The sequence below is a fragment of the Mytilus edulis genome, chromosome 9 (genome assembly GCF_963676685.1).
Source record: "Mytilus edulis chromosome 9, xbMytEdul2.2, whole genome shotgun sequence".
NCBI lineage: Eukaryota > Metazoa > Mollusca > Bivalvia > Mytilida > Mytilidae > Mytilus > Mytilus edulis.
Genome location: NC_092352.1, coordinates 68,339,079 through 68,355,287, shown reverse-complemented (window position 1 = coordinate 68,355,287; position 16,209 = coordinate 68,339,079). Strand labels below are relative to the sequence as shown.

The 16,209-nt window shown below is 32.3% G+C and overlaps 2 protein-coding genes across 2 annotated transcripts in view; one reads left to right on the top strand and one right to left on the bottom strand.

The window, feature by feature from the left end:
* The first annotated feature begins 1,730 nt into the window (after positions 1–1,730).
* LOC139488864 (uncharacterized) lies at positions 1,731–4,163 on the top strand. The gene is made up of 2 exons (XM_071274817.1): positions 1,731–1,856; positions 2,316–4,163. Exon 2 carries the CDS (start codon positions 2,610–2,612, stop codon positions 4,038–4,040), a length of 1,431 nt encoding a protein of 476 aa, XP_071130918.1. The 5' UTR covers positions 1,731–1,856; positions 2,316–2,609; the 3' UTR covers positions 4,041–4,163.
* Positions 4,164–6,715: 2,552 nt separating this feature from the next.
* The window catches only part of LOC139488863 (uncharacterized), a 190,399-nt gene continuing 180,905 nt past the window's right edge, over positions 6,716–16,209 (bottom strand). The window contains exons 4-11 of the mRNA XM_071274816.1: positions 14,898–15,023; positions 13,851–13,955; positions 11,792–11,896; positions 11,359–11,555; positions 9,081–9,339; positions 8,137–8,493; positions 7,383–7,430; positions 6,716–6,993 (exon numbers count right to left, since the gene is read on the bottom strand). Of these exons, the coding sequence (XP_071130917.1) occupies positions 6,818–6,993; positions 7,383–7,430; positions 8,137–8,493; positions 9,081–9,339; positions 11,359–11,555; positions 11,792–11,896; positions 13,851–13,955; positions 14,898–15,023 (1,373 nt within the window). The 3' untranslated portion in view covers positions 6,716–6,817. The remainder of the gene's footprint in view (positions 6,994–7,382; positions 7,431–8,136; positions 8,494–9,080; positions 9,340–11,358; positions 11,556–11,791; positions 11,897–13,850; positions 13,956–14,897; positions 15,024–16,209) is intronic.

Genomic DNA, 16,209 nt, shown 5'->3' with positions numbered 1-16,209 from the left:
AGTCATCCTCGTATGAAAAATGAACTAGTCATTCAAGCTATTCAGGAAGTCTAGTTCTAACTAGAATCGTTGCGTATTAATGGATATTTTTTCTTCAAAATTATTCTTATTTGACGAATTAATGCATGTAAACAATGAACAATGCAATTTAAGCAATCTAGTAGTCAAGTTTTATAATGTGTTTACTAGTTTTTGAAATTCTTTGAAATTTCAATTTTCATCAATTTATTTTCTATTTATTTTGGTCTACATTTTCTATTCACATTAAATAAATAAAAGGTCTTTTCACTACATCAATATTTATAATGAAGCTACAAATCAAACAATTAGAAAAGTCGAAATATGTTTATTTCAGTCTGGTAGTTACAATGCAGATTGCAATCTCTTAGTTTCACCCCCTTTATTTCAAGCAATAAAATATGGCGCACATATTTTTTCTACTCTAATTTTTTCAGATTCTTAAGAATTTGTTTATTAAATCTTATATTGACCACATACAATGTTTAAATAGGAAGAAATGCTTAAAAGCTGTTTTTTCGCAGATGGCGGTATTTTGGGCAACTGTATGAGTTGTTATGATTTGCCCTTTGATTAGAAGTAAGCATAATTTTAGGAAATTTTATGATGTCAAAAACTTCTTTGATAGTCATTACAGGGTTTTACTTAGTTTTAATTGATTAGCATTTGCACCAGAAAGAAAAAATTGGGTTTTCACACATTTTGTTAACTTTTACTCGGATTTCAGAAACATGTGCTATCTGTCAAAAACACGCTTTAAATATTAAAAAATGCAGTTGAATAATGACTGTTAATCTCTCTGCTAAAAGTTTAAATTGTTTGCATATGTGAATTTAGTATATAAAAGTCATATTATGCAATCAGGCTGAAATCTTAGAAAATATGCACTTATTCGTCCTTGGCCTTTGATCTTGATTTGACGGAAATTGCACCGTACGATTTTTTTACGACCGGGCATAACAGATAGTACAGATGTGTAGCTTTCAAATGATATATAATTTAGCCGTGTGTTAGGTAGGTGCATTAAAAATTTATTTTTAGGGTTAAAGTCACTCGCCTAGTTGACTTACAAGCGACAACCAGTCCAAGTTGGTATGCTGCTTTCAACATCACTTAATCACGCGTGGCTTTAAATGAGGGAATTGGTGTGTTTACAGAAAAAAAAGATTATTGGCCAACAACAATAAAAAGTAGAGAAAATGGGGAAAAAATAGAAAAAGTAGAGAATAACGGGGTGCTAAAATATAAATATAAATAAAAACATAATGGCCAGGATTGTAAGATAAAAAAAATGACCAAACACATGTGAATTTACACCCCCCCCCTTTTTCCGTCCTTTAATCCACACCCTCATTAGTGAACGCTAAAATATAAATAGGAACTGCCAATAAATATAAAGAATTGGATAACAATTTTCTGATTAATGAAAAAGTACAATGCCCAGAATACAGCTATTAAATGCAAAGTAATTACATAATGAACAGTATTTTAAGATAAAAAAAAAGACAAAATAAAACAACAAATGAATCCCCCCTTTTATCCCCTTTAATCCATATCCTCATAAATGAAGGTTATTTCTGAAATTCAGAAACACAAATCGGTACGCTGAATTGCGTACTATAACGGTCATTTAAAACTAACGAAGTATAAAAATAAATAATACACAGAAATAATCAATATATATAAGTATGCTACCATGTGATCAATACAAACTGACGGGTAGTTTAAAAATAATCATGACACTTATAATACATCAGCAAAACTAACCACTGGCAAGCCTGATTGTGACACATTGTTTGTAGTTTCGCGACAGAATTGAGTACAAGAAGACATATTAGGTATGTTTTAATTTAATTTGTCTTTCAAGACAGATCTTGATTCACTTATATATAATTCATAATGATAAGTAAAAAATACATGAACTTTGATTGCTAGTGTGTGCTTCCGGTTCACGAGGTTTTATAGTGTTGATCGGGTACCTAGTATATCTTTGACTTTTAAATGTGCTTCACGTTTAATCGAATTTAATCAAAATGCATTGACAGTTGTATTTGTGTAAACATATAAAAAAAAAATTAAAACAAGCAATATTTTAATTGTATAAGCCTATTGAATACGACGTTTTAGTGGAATTTATTTATTGACAGTTGAGATTACAAACAAGAAAGTACGTATATGAAAGCAAACACCCAAGACAATTTGTTAATACTGAGATGAAATTCCATAAAAATAAAAATGTCACGTCTTGACGCGTGTAACAGGTATGTAAAAAATTTATACATATTACTTTCTTGTAGGCAATAAAACTATACAGAATATCACTAGTAATGTCATCATTATTCTGTGAGCCATGTCAAACAGAGGACCTGTCATCTCCTGCTTTAAAATGGTGTACGAACTGTGAAGAAGCATTATGTGTCGAGTGCGAAAGGTCACACAGGAAAAATAAAGCGTCCCGAAATCACGTATTGGTCGATCTTCTGTCAGCTTAATCACTGCCAAAGGTTAAAGTCCAAGAATGTTTGTCCCACGAAGAGCAAAAGCTCGATTTATTTTGTATCGATCATGATGAACTTTGCTGTAGGCTATGTATGACAGAAAACCACAGAACGTGTGCAAAAGTAGTTCCCGTAGATCTTGTTGCGAAAGATGTTAAATCATCAACAATGGTTGTCCACGTGTTAGAACACGCAGACGATCTTGTCAACTGCTTAGGAAATATTTTGGTAAAGGTAGAAAAAGAAAGTAAGGAAATAGATCGACAAGGAAAAGAAATAAGTGAACAAGTTTCTTCGTATAAAAAGCATATCATAGATTTATTGGATGAGGCAGAGCAATCGGTCCAATCAAAAATTGAGGAAATTTGTACAAAACAACGGAGAAATGTTACAAATATTCAAGAACAGGCTCTTGATCAGAAAACCAAAATCGAATCTTATTTAACCAACCTGCAGGCACTTTCAAGCACTGATTCAAATGAACAAACTTTTCTTTTTGCACATTATTTAAAATCATTATTATCCGAGACTGATAGTTTGATTGAAAGTAAAAGATTAAATTTTCACAGCCAAATCCTATCTTTCGAAACAAATAAAGATATATTGAGCTCTGAAAATGTCCTAGGTGAGATTGGTTCCACAATTAAGTCCAATGAGATAAATGTTCCACGCCATGGTGCCCAGGCGAGTGGTAGCGTTACTGACAATTCTACTAAGGATATTGTCAAAAAACTTGAATTCACTTCGCGACTTGAGTTAACTGGTTCAGGCAACGAACAAATTCGAGGGATAGCCGTTTCGAAAACTGGAAACATTGTTTTGTGTGACCACAAGAGTTATTATGTTTTACTCTTTTCCGCAGACGGTAGATATCTAGACAAATGCAATGTCAAAAGAAAGCCATGGAATATTGTCATTCTAGATGATCTTAATCATGCTGTGGTATCACTCACAGGAAATATAAATATTGCCAGTTTAGTCTCTGTTTGTGGACATTTGCAATTTATTGACATCAACACCATGACAAGTTTACGAGAAATCAAGCTTGATTTTGTACCATTAGGTCTTGCCTTAGCGGGGAACCAGATTTTAGCGGGAACATGGAACCAGATATATATCTTAAGTGCAAATGGGGTGTGCGTAGGGTCGGCGAAAACAAACCGAAGCAGATGCCCAGTTACGTATATAGCGCCAAAAATATCCAGTTCAGTGGATGATTTGTATTACTCCACATCAGACTTTTTACTGCTTAGTTCAAAAATCTACGGAAACACAATGCAGAGTTTTCCATTTGTATCAGGTCGTCCAAGAGGGATCGCTTTAGACGACCATGGATACATTTACTTAGCAACAATGGAGGGTCAGCTTCTAAGAATATCTTCAGAAGGCAAATTATGTGATATTTTGATAGAGGGTGTTGAAGGATACGGAAATTTGTGGGCAATATCGTTTAGTTATGACTATAAAAAGCTGTTTGTTGCAACAGAGAACGGAAGTTCTGTGTCTGTGTTTGAACTGAAATAAACTGTAACTTTATATATATATATGTGTATTTTCTAGTCCAAAAGTAATGACCAAGTTATATTTTTTATAGGTACATATTGTTATTAGAATTTCCTATTCCTTGGATAAACTAAATATTTTTCTTTATAAAAAAAAATATTGTGGTTTGCCGAATAGTTAGATCTTGTTATGCGTTCATACATTTGTCTTTGAATTATGTAGAATGCATAATTTAATAACTACATGTAAAGGGTATTTTTCTAATTCGAATTACCGGTGATATTTGAGAGGGAATCAAGTTACAGGAAAAAAAACCACAAGTATCATTGGGCTGTATCTCAAATCTAAAGAGGAACTTGTACATTTATGTTCGTTAATTGATTTCTATACTATTATTTTTTTTTGTTATTTTGTTATTTTTTAAACAAATTGGCGTTTTATGTCCAATGCCAAATATTACATGCATATAAGTACCAGAAACATGTTATTTGAAACGAATATGAACATTGCTTTGTAGTATGTCGAAACGTGGAAGCCGGGTCAGTTCTCAAGGTAAAAGTACAAGCAGACATATCACCCTACCCGTGGGAAACAATATTCGGACTCCAAGTCGACCAGTCTTTATTGCTTATAAACTTCACGTGATAAGAGGAGAATAGCAAAAAAAAAAACAATTTCAAGACTTAAGTTTGACCATACAGGAGATCAACCAAAGACAGTCTGCATTTGTGAGAGCACGTGTTACCATAGGACAACAGAGACGATTCAAAAATGAAAACTCCTTTTTAACGTTAACGAACTCGATTCAGGTTTATTTTCATTTGAAATAGGTATCACGAGTTTTCAGGTTTAAAAGTTTTGCATTTATATCAAAAGGAAACAATTACATTAACTTTTTTGAATTTTATCGGAACTTGTTTTAGATATTTGACCTCAGCAACATTCCAGCTATTTCTTCAATATAAGTAATATGCTTCCAAGTTGATGAGGTATTCTATGACTTTCTTTTCTTATCACGTTTTTAGATACAGGGGATCACAGCTTGCACGCAAGCTGTTTTTTTAAAGAACCTTTATGTTGAAGTTGAAATCATCTAACGCAAGCATAGTTTAATTTCATGTACGAGAGTGGGTACCGGAATGTCTCACAGATGCCAACATGCGTCGAAAAATGCATACAATATTCTATAAGTCTAAATTGTCTTCAAATCAAAATGTATCGCAAAGCACTTTATAAATAGTAAATTGAGGTGAATGCTCCCGATGAAAAAACCCGACTTTTTTTGCACAAGATATAGTGATTGATTAACGTTCAGTCGCAAATATTTTATGCACATAAAGGGCGAGAAAAAATTAACGATTAAAATGTTTGGAAGGTTCTGCAAGGCAAAAAAAAACCGATCTGAAGTGCGGTAAATGTTGCCTGCCAAAAAAAATGTGGATATGTTAGATATGGGCAAATTTTTGGTGATTTGCAGAACATCTATGGACCCTCAGAATGCTGTAACGTACAGTGAGTGTGGAAGCAGCCCTACACGAGATGTAATCCCAACCAAACCCATGCATGTTGTACAACAAAACACATACGGACTCCTCAGAAAGCTAAGCTTTTACGTGAATAGAGTGTGACAGGTGCACCTCACAAGGCATCGGATTAAATGTCCACATTTCGAACGGGGCGTGGTTGCGTGCTTGTACATCTCGCAGAGCCAAACGGATAGCCCAATCTATTGATATTAACAGCCGGTCGGGAGACTGTGCTTTCGGCTAGTACTATTTGATTGTTACTATAAATTATATTAAAAATATGTGTAAAACCTTTAAAGGAGGGACGAAAGATACAAGAGGGAGAGTCAAACTCATAGATTGAAAATAAACAGACAAATAATAGTACAGAAGACATTACATAGAAAACTAAAGACTAAGCAAAACAAACCCCACCAAAAACTGGGGGGGGGGGGGGGGGGGTGATCTCAGGTGCTCCGAAAGGGTAAGCAGATCCTGCTCCACATGTGGCATCCGTCGTGTTGCCTATGTTATTACAAATCCGGTAAATAGTCTAATTCGGTAGGTCATATTCGTGAAAAGGGAAGGGTATTGTATTTACGACATAAGAAACATATCTGATATCATCTGTGAAACGATTATTCCATAACGGTTAACCAACACGTGATGGCGCCCGACAAATTTACGAAGGGATGATTTCAACTTTACCATTTGGAAATCTTGTTTTAATAGCTTCCTTGTGAGTAGCAATCCCCCATCTAGGAGATCGTGATAGGAAATACAAGCCCGAGAATATCGTATCAATTGGGAGATATATACTCCGTATGCAGGCGCTGTTGGAATGTTACTACTTAGAAATGGAAAGTTCACGATTGGAAAGCTGAAATCATCTCTTTTGTCGTAAAGTTTTGTTTGTTCAACCGACCCTCATTTTCAATTTCTTGATGCATGGTTAGTTATAACTTTTAAATGAAAAAAAAAAACGGCTGCGATTTCTATAAAGTTTCAAAATGAAAGAAAAATTCTTGATCTAACAAACAGCTAAACAATCTAAATCTAATGATGTTGAATGCTTGTATGTAATAGCAGTCAGTTTTTTAGGAATCAAAATCAAACGTATTTCACATAAAAAAGAAAGCTACATAAAAATACAGCAAGGAAAATATGAGAAATACAATAACAATCTTGGAAACGTGTTAATGGTGAATGATGCCATTACAATAATGCTTGAAAGAGAAAACATGCAAACGTAACGAATGTTGTATGAATGTCTTTTGGTAAGATACCAGTAACTCAGATGAAATCGAGGCTCCATGCTTCCTTCTTTGTCACACTAGTTTTTCTCTTTTTGTCTTCAACTATGTTAGTTACTTTGCTATCTTTAGAACGTAAACAATACCAAGAAAGCCAAATGATAGACACAAGAACCAAGCAACTTCCAAATCCGATAAGTATATATACCCAGTAATCTAAAATGATAGGATAAAAAATAGTATGGTATGAATAGGAATGCGTCAACATGGCAACGTCCACATCGCCAATATAAATCGAAAGACGTTTATTTATCGAAATTTGAATTCTTTAATTAATTGACACAATATAAGAAAAATATTATCTGTTTTTATTTTATTCATATTTTGTGGGTTTTTTCCCTTACTATTTTCATTGAACATTTTTACCGCCTTTTTTATTGATCGAAAAAGCAGTGAAATATGTTTTCAACAATCTTGACGCTAGTTTGACAAATGGTTAGTAATATTTCAATAACGGAATTATCATGTCAATGAACTCATGCATAATTGTATTTCAGGTATATTTTACAAGATACGATTTTATTCCGAAACTTCATAACACTTACCAAACTTCAATTTACACAGTTTAACAGTGTTTGATGAGATCTGTTTGTCTGAAACAAATTATAAATTATAGCTCGATTCAAGTTATATACATGTAGTTGCAAAGAATATATACAAATCAGGTGCATTAAAGATTCAAGATATATATAAGACTGCCTATTGGACATTCAAAAACAATTTTTTCGAATAAAAAAAAAACAGATAACAATACCTCAATTCAATACGAAACTACCCAGGCACATTATTCCACAAAACACTACACATAAATGTAATGTTGAGCAGAACAAACTCCATCAAAACCGACGCAGAACAAACATGTATGTTTATTAACTTTGAGCTATCGAACAGCCATTCCAAAAATGATTAAAACAAATGCAAAGTCCGGTAAGATCATTCAAAATTTTGGACTTATAATCTGAAGTTTGCTACTTTAATTTAGAAAAATTACTTTAAATTTGAAAAAAAAAATCAATTAATAAAATAAAAACTTTAACGCCAATATAAAAAAAAATGCACAAATGTAACTATTCATAACACAACAAAAAATGCATCGATGTCGGGTACGAAAAAACGGTAGTCGAGTAATTGTAAAAAAAAGTCTAGAAATATAAATTATAAATGTTAGATATTTAATATTTCATAGGGATTCGTAATACTTCTAAATTAAACAAATTTAAGTATACGTAAATGCTTTCATAATATAATTTTGTTCATTTGTAAGCTTGTGAAATTACCATATATTTATATTCAACATACTAGTAACTCCATTTGATTTTACTGTCGTTGTTAGTACTGATGTTGTTGTTGTCTTGGTTGATATACGTGTTGCTGTTGGTGTTGTACTCGTTGGTAATGTAGATGTTGTAGTTGAAGCTGTTGTCGTTGTCTTGGTTGATATACTTGTTGGTGTTAATGTTGTAGTCGTTGGTAATGTTGATGTTGTCGTATGTTTTGGTGTTGTAGTGTAAATACTTGTTGTTGCTTTTGGTGTTGTAGTCGTTGGTTGTGTCGATGTTGTCTTTGTTGTGCTTGTTTTAGTTGACGGAATGGTGGAAACCGTTGTTGTTGGTGTTGAAGATGTCATTGGGGTTGTTGTAGTTGTCAATAAACCTGCTGCATATCAAACATTTAATTATTTTTTTCAAGACTGAGTTTTTATTGTTAGTTAAACATACATGTACCTTATATTTTGTTTTTCGTTGTCACTTTGGTAAACTATTTTAACAGTTAGCAGTCTTTTTGTTAAAATTTTGTCATAATACAGAATAACTATATACATACACATCTTCCTATATCTACTTAGTTAATTTATTTATATGATTTGGAATTTAGTATGACGTCTTTTGTCACTGAACTAGTACACAATTTTATTCAAGGGCCAGCTGAGGCCCACCTCCAGGTGCGGGATTAACTCGCTGCGTTGATGACCCCGCATGATTGGTGGTCTTCAGCTATTATATTCTCTTTGGTCGGGTTTTGTCTCTTTGACATATTCCCCATTCAATTGCTATTGTCAAATTTAATATTGTACCTAAATGAAAAACAAAACATGAAGCCAGTACTTTTAAACTTTTGAATCCTACAGAGGATTTTATTTTATAAGATTAAAGTATCTTTTCAAAAAGAGAAAAAATAAAAATCGGTTTAAAATATTTCATTTCACAATATGAATTGAATAAAGGAAAGCTGAAATTAATTACGTGAATCATAAGGAACAAAAGTTGTTATTTCCAACTCTGCCAATATTGCTGTTGATGTTGGAGGTCCAAACATCTTGTCGATATACACCAAGTACTGTTTTCCGTTAGCATGTACTTGTGGATACCATACACGCGAAGACTGATTTGAGTAAGAATACACAACTCCTCCGTATGAACTTTTATGGGTATTTTGCACAGCACCCGTTGCTTTAAATAAATAGCCAGCATTTTGATTACTACTGTCTGGCAATTCTTTAACCTAGAACACAAATAGATGCAAATGATCATATGGATACAGTAAAAGTTTTGAGATTGTCTCAACCAACAATTATGAAACTAACACACAATGAGCTTTACCACAAAACACATATTTTGTTTGATTTTAGGGGCATCACTTTTTCCGTTCTAGAATTACAATACTTATTTTTTTTCCTTCTCTTCTCTACATTAAATTTGTCGTTACCAAAACTTAGACACAATGCTAATTACCAAACAACACAAATTTTGTTGAATTTGGGTGGCGTTACTTTTACCGTTTTGAGTTATATCCCTTTATAACGTTATATGTAAGCGGGTCATTATCTGTGTCCCATGGATACATTCCCCATTCATTATTGTATGTTCTTGAATGAACCATGTGTACGTTGATTGATATTGAAAAGTGGTGTATTGAGAATTGAAAAATCTGAATTACTTGCCCAATTTCATGTTAGAGCAAGGAATTGTATATTTAAATATACAATTCCTTGGTTAGAGTCATCAGTGATTTAAACGGTCTCTTGGTATAACCAATGGTATTGTATTCAATAAATGCCATTTTGAGAATTCAATGGTGATAGACTGGTTTTGATAGATTTTGCATTCAGATATTTCAGACTCCACCTGACACATTGTTTAACATTGAAGATGGTATTCTTATTTCATAATAACTATCATTTTCGATATGTTTTCGTTGTGTTTTCTCCTTCATTGGCGCACACGTCATTCATCCACATACTAGCGGTAAAACTAATCCAAATACCCAAAACCAACAGCACCAAACAAAATTTAGGTACGGTCGAGTTAAAAAAAAAAAAAGCGGACCCTTTCAAATTTTGTATAAGATTTTTTGCGTACAGCTGCAGTTAGTTAAAATGAACTAAATATAATGTAAGTTCTCTTTTTTCCCTTAAACCATTATTCAAATACTAGATGCTTTGGAAATAGACGTACATTTGTATAGAAAGCGCATAAAATCGGCGAAAGACGTTATCGCGTTGTGATTCATATTTTGACTTATAATTTTTAAATTTTTATACATGCATTGTGACTTGGATGGAGAGCTGTTTCATTGACCCTTATACCACCACCTATTTATGGTGAGTTGATGATGAAATCGAGAGTAACAATTGGGTTGTACCTTTCAGAAATACTTTATAGCATTCGAAGAATTAAAAAACGTCATGCAGAATTAACGGAATAGTACGAAAGCCGGTTAGTGTCAGGGTTGAGTTTTATATTTAAGTCGTTATAACGACTCAGCTAAGTTGTTATAACGACTTAGCATATTTATCTTGTTATAACAACTTAGCTAACTTGTTTTAACGACTTAGCTTACTTGTTTAAACGACATAGCTAACTTGTTAAAACAACTAAGCTAACTTGTTATAACGACCTAGCTAATTTAACTCGTTTAAACAACTTAGCTAAGTTGTTAAAACGACTTAGCTAACTTGTTCAAACCACTTAGCTAACTTGTTAAAACAACTTAGTTTACTCGTTTAAACAACTGAGCTAACTTGTTTAAACGACTTAACTAATCCAACTTGTTATAACAAGTTAGCTAAGTTGTTTAAACGAGTAAGCTCAGTTGTTTAAACAAGTTAACTAAGTTGTTACAACAAGATAAATATGCTAAGTCGTTATGACAACTTAGCTAAGTCGTTATAACGACTTAAAAATAAAACTCTACTCTGACACTAACCGGCTTCCGTAGAATCGAGTGTCGAACCAACGAACGGAGCATTTTCCCTGTTAGATAACACGTTGTACCATATTGCTACTTCTAATAAAACTGAATCCCAAATCAAAGTATCAAAAAACCATTGTATATAAAATTCACCAATTTTCTTATTTAAAAGCTGATGTTTATTTATGAAAGTTAACTGCAAAGCAGTTCATTTTTGGAAAGGTTGAACTTGTTCAAATTAATATTTTACTGATTTTCTTTACTATATCTTTTTGAAGAATATTATGGCTTTAAGTTCATACATTACTACACTATAAAGATAACTCTTACCATAACCTGCACAATATCATTATTCTGGTTTATTGGAGTAGAAAATCTAAGTTCAGTAGTTGACGATGAAGGTAGATTTAACTTTTGTACCGTGTGTGATTTTGCCCCCAATGATTTCCAAGCTAAAATTCTGTACTGGCCAAACTTGTACGTTTCCTGTGTTTTTCCCCAACCCTCAGGGATAGTAAATAAAGTTCCTGTAAGAAAGATATACAATAAATCGACGTGTACCCATACATGACTTGTAGTAAACAAGCATTTGTATTTCAAAGATGAATATTTTATACAACATACTGTACATCTTATTGTTTAATTTAGATCACTCAATTTTCATGATAAAGATATTTAGGGGTAATATGTTTCTAGTATTTAAATAAAAAATCATAAAATTTCGTATTCAGTGAAGTTGCATAAATAGTTCTAGTATACAAACCACCAAGCAAACGAGTCCAGACACGTATGTTTTTTTCATTGTAAGCATATGGTACAGCTCCCCATTTATCTCCGAATGAAGAAGACTCCATTGCCATCATGTAACCTGAAAAAGTGAAAACAAACCAAAAACATTAACATATAATTAGTCATCAGTATGAAATTAAGCCAATTCAACAGAAGAACCGATACAAGACGCTGGATTTATGTACATGTATAAATGAACGCATTAACAATGTACAAAACAAATTCAATATTCTGTAAATTAAATCCAATAATGTTAAAATTAAATTTTTTATGCGACAAATGTTTGTCCCTCAACGGAAATTTAACTTTCAACTTTGTTACACTAGAGCACCAATCGCTTAGTCTAATGTCCAGCGCTATATAGTTACAAAAATACCGAGCTCTTGGGAAAATTCTAAGCGTGAAACCCCTAACCAAATTGAAAAATCAAAAACTCAAACATATCAAACAAATTGATAACAACTGTCATATTTCTGATTTTGTACAGTCTTTTTCTTATTGATGAAATGTTTGAATAAACCTATTTTAGTTTTATAGCTAGCTTAACCTCTCGCATAAAATTTCCATTATATTGACAGCGATGTGTGAAAAAAAACAAACAGACATTATAGGTAAAAGTGTCAAAGGTAAATATGGGTAAAGCAGTCAACATTGGGTTATAATCTACATTTCTATTAATCAAGCAAATATATCGACAAAGATAAACAAACTAAAGGATCCCAAGAGCATGTGATGCTCACCTGTATCTACTTTGGTTTTAGAAATCATGTAAAATAAGGTTATCATAATAAGTAGTATTTATTTAGGCCAAGTTTGGTTTAATTCGACCGAGCAGTTGGATTTAAAGCAGGTCTTCCCATTGCAGTCTTACTATAATCAATGAAGACCCCTTATTTAATTTAGTTTTCAAGTTGAATGTGATCATTTGAAATTAATTTATTTACAATTTTCCCTTGGACGTCTATAGTAAACTACTTTTGATAAGTTTTTCTAAAATACTTCCTAAAAGTTATTGCATTGATTATTTTTCAAAAACGATGTCGTGAATTCAAGCTTTGCGCCTGGTTAATGTTAACAACTTTTTTTAAATTACTTTTCCGCGATTTATGTGTTCGGGTAGGGTAACTTGTTTTTCAACAGACTTTTAGACTTATTTTGTGAACTTCCAAGTTAAATAAACCGACCAAGCGAGTCGGTCTAGTTCTAATTTTGGTAAATTTTCAATTCTCATATACCATGTATACCATCTTTTAGTCATACATATGCATTTAACCCACCATTTTAAAAGAATGTTTCCGTTTATTTTTGAAAGATTCTTTTTTATTAGGAATCAATTCAAAATAAGCCTTGAGAAATTCAAGGGCTACTGTCAAAAACTTTTGTCCATATATAGCATTCTACGACTAGCAATTACAATCCTGACTTTGTAAACAAAATAAAAGATAGAAAATAATGAAAGCGAATTAAATTATGATTGCTAAACTATAGGTTCAGGAGAGGGAATAAAAAAGAATAAAAAAGATATGTATATAGCATAATTTAATTTATCAGAAAAATATATCATCTTATTGATAAACAATTTTTCAGTTGTGTATTTAGTATACGTTTCCGAAAGATTACAATATTCAAATAACTTGGCGCGCTTGGCGCACCTCAAGCGATAAGTCTGATAATCCACCAGTAAGAATGTAAGAATCTGTTTCTCTAATGATGAAAAAAAATAATTTTATAATTTTTTGTTGAATTAAAATCTCCTTCGAGGGCCTTCTACGTTCCATTCCAAAGAGTTGTCAATTTCATTAACACCTGTAGTATATCTTGATTCATCCATTGAACTGATAAAGGTTATGACCCTTAAATTCATCCAATCATCTTTTGAGATCACCGGCGACCACATCTTGATTATTTTTTTTTTTATACAATGGGCTCAGAAATGTAAAAATTACCATAGAATTAGAAAAATATATATATTATATTATTGAAATAATCCAACACAAACAAAACTTTATAAAAATCTGTGCAGACTGAATTACCTATTCCATCAGCTACATCTTCAGTAGATCCGAGCTTTATCTGTAGAACAACATACTCTGGTTGTACTCCAAGATTGTGATTTATTTCCCGTGGAGAGATTTCACCTATTTCATTCGAAATGAGTGTTTAGAAATTATGACTTAAATAAGTAATCATTTGTAAGCATAAACGTGTATCAAATGTTTCTTGCATTTAGAGGTTTATTATAAATAAATAGACAGATATTCGTCACGACTGTGTTCAAATGAAGTTTAAAGTACTTTTAAATTTAAACATCTATTTGTTTTATCTGTGATTGCCAAAACGAATTTTCTAAGACAAAATGTGGATACATTCTGGAACATAACATGAACATTACAAAAACGCAAGTAAAGCACGTTTAAGATTTGAATATTCATCAAAACTCAAAGATTATTGCTGTACTATCTTTTGGAATTATTTGATTTCGGCATTTGAAACCTTCGGTGACCCCACAGTTCAAATGTCTCTAATAAGTATTACTGATAAGTGAGCGCTACAGACGAACGTTCACATAATCTGACCCAGTCAATGGGGGATATCGACGCGCCTAAAAAAAAAACATCGTTCGCACTGTTATGATAACGGTTTTGTTTGTAAACACAAAATTAATTCAAAATTAAATAGCTGATTGAACAAAAAGAATGCATATCATTTTACCAAGTGATTTAATTACAAAAAGCGGAGGTACAATATTTTAGATTATTTCAATTGATCAGCTACAGTCGTCAGCATACATTTTTGTTATATGTTTAATTTCTGTAAATTTCCTGTAAATGTCATACTGAATTATTTGAAACACTAAAAGATGTTCTATTCCAGGTATAAATTGCCTTAATCTATTTTTTCGGCATTTAAGTATATACAACTTGTATTCGATGTGAACAAACAAACAGACATACAATGTAAAACAGTAAACAAAACAATGATAAAACTGTAATAGAGTTAATTGAAATCATATAACATTTAGGGTTCACAGAACTTAGACAAAAACAAATGAATATTCTTGTCATTTTGTAAAATATTACGTATTTTAATTTGTGTCCATTTGGTTGTAAAGTTTGGAGGTGGGAAATGTTGTTCTCCCCAAACTCGAACTCTCGTTAGTACATTAGATTCGGTTTGCTGTTTCGGACCATTCCATACTGCTCCACCTAAAAACATAGATCGACATCAATATATAGTTTTGTTGTTTTTTGATTGGTGAATGGAACTTTTTTATTTGCTTTTTCTTACAGATATAAGAAGATGTGGTATGAGTGCCAATGATACAACTATCTTATATCTCGGTGCTTTCTTGTTGTAGGTAATTTCAAAATATGCATTCAAGTCATATTTCAACACATTTCTTTCTATTGGAAATGTATATCATGTTTAACATATTTTGTGATGAATACCGCTCCACATAATACTTGCATCAAGAAAGCTCAGAACTTAAGGTTTTATGCACAGTTAAATAGTGAAGACAACGAATATTATTTCAACACAAAATATGTGGAACATTATATAAATTTACAATAGAAATAAATGTGTTGAAAAAGGTATGGATAGATATTGAATGCATATTTTGAAATTATCTACAAGAAAGCTCAGAGCTAAATGTTTTATTTGAAACGTCATTTTATTTTACAATCCTAGTACATCAAAATAGTAGGGTTAAAAAACCGATACAATATAAAGAAATAATTGAGTCATCTTTTGTTTTTACATGTTCACGTCGATCTTGTATTGGTTGTTTTTATTAGCGATCAGTGTCATTAACAATTCTCCGGTTAAGACTCCGAACGGTTATCGTTATAGTCAATGTATTATGTTTTCTAGCGGTTCTTGTTAAGTTCCACGGATAACGCAAGGACTTCCGAAGGGTTATCGTTAGGTTCATTGGACAACACAAAGACTCCCAAAACTATTATTGTTAAATTTTATGGACAACACAAAAGACTTCCGGGTGGTTATGGTTCAGTTTCATGAACAGTGCAAGGTCTTCTAGACGATTATCGCACTATCAATTGACAACGTCATGACTTCTAGACGGTCATTTGTACTGTGTTCTTGCGTTTATTTGTAGTTGTATTCCTTCCAAGCAAGGTTGTCATTTTATTTTTAACATTGACATAAAACACGGAGGTCTGGCTAGCCATAAAACCAGATGTAACCCCACATTTTTTCTTAAAATGTCATGTACCAAGCCAGAATTTTGGCAGTTGTTATATAATTATTATAGTTCGTTTCATGTATGTTGCATTGTCGTTTGTTTTGTGTTGTCCTTCAGTGTTTCCTCTTAAAGTTGATGTGATTCCCTCGGTTTTAGTTTGTAACCCGGATTTGTTTTTCTCTCAA

Coding starts and splice junctions, on each gene's coding strand:
- LOC139488864 (XM_071274817.1), top strand. CDS start 2,610: ATGACAGAAAACCACAGAACGTGTGCAAAAGTAGTTCCCGTAGATCTT.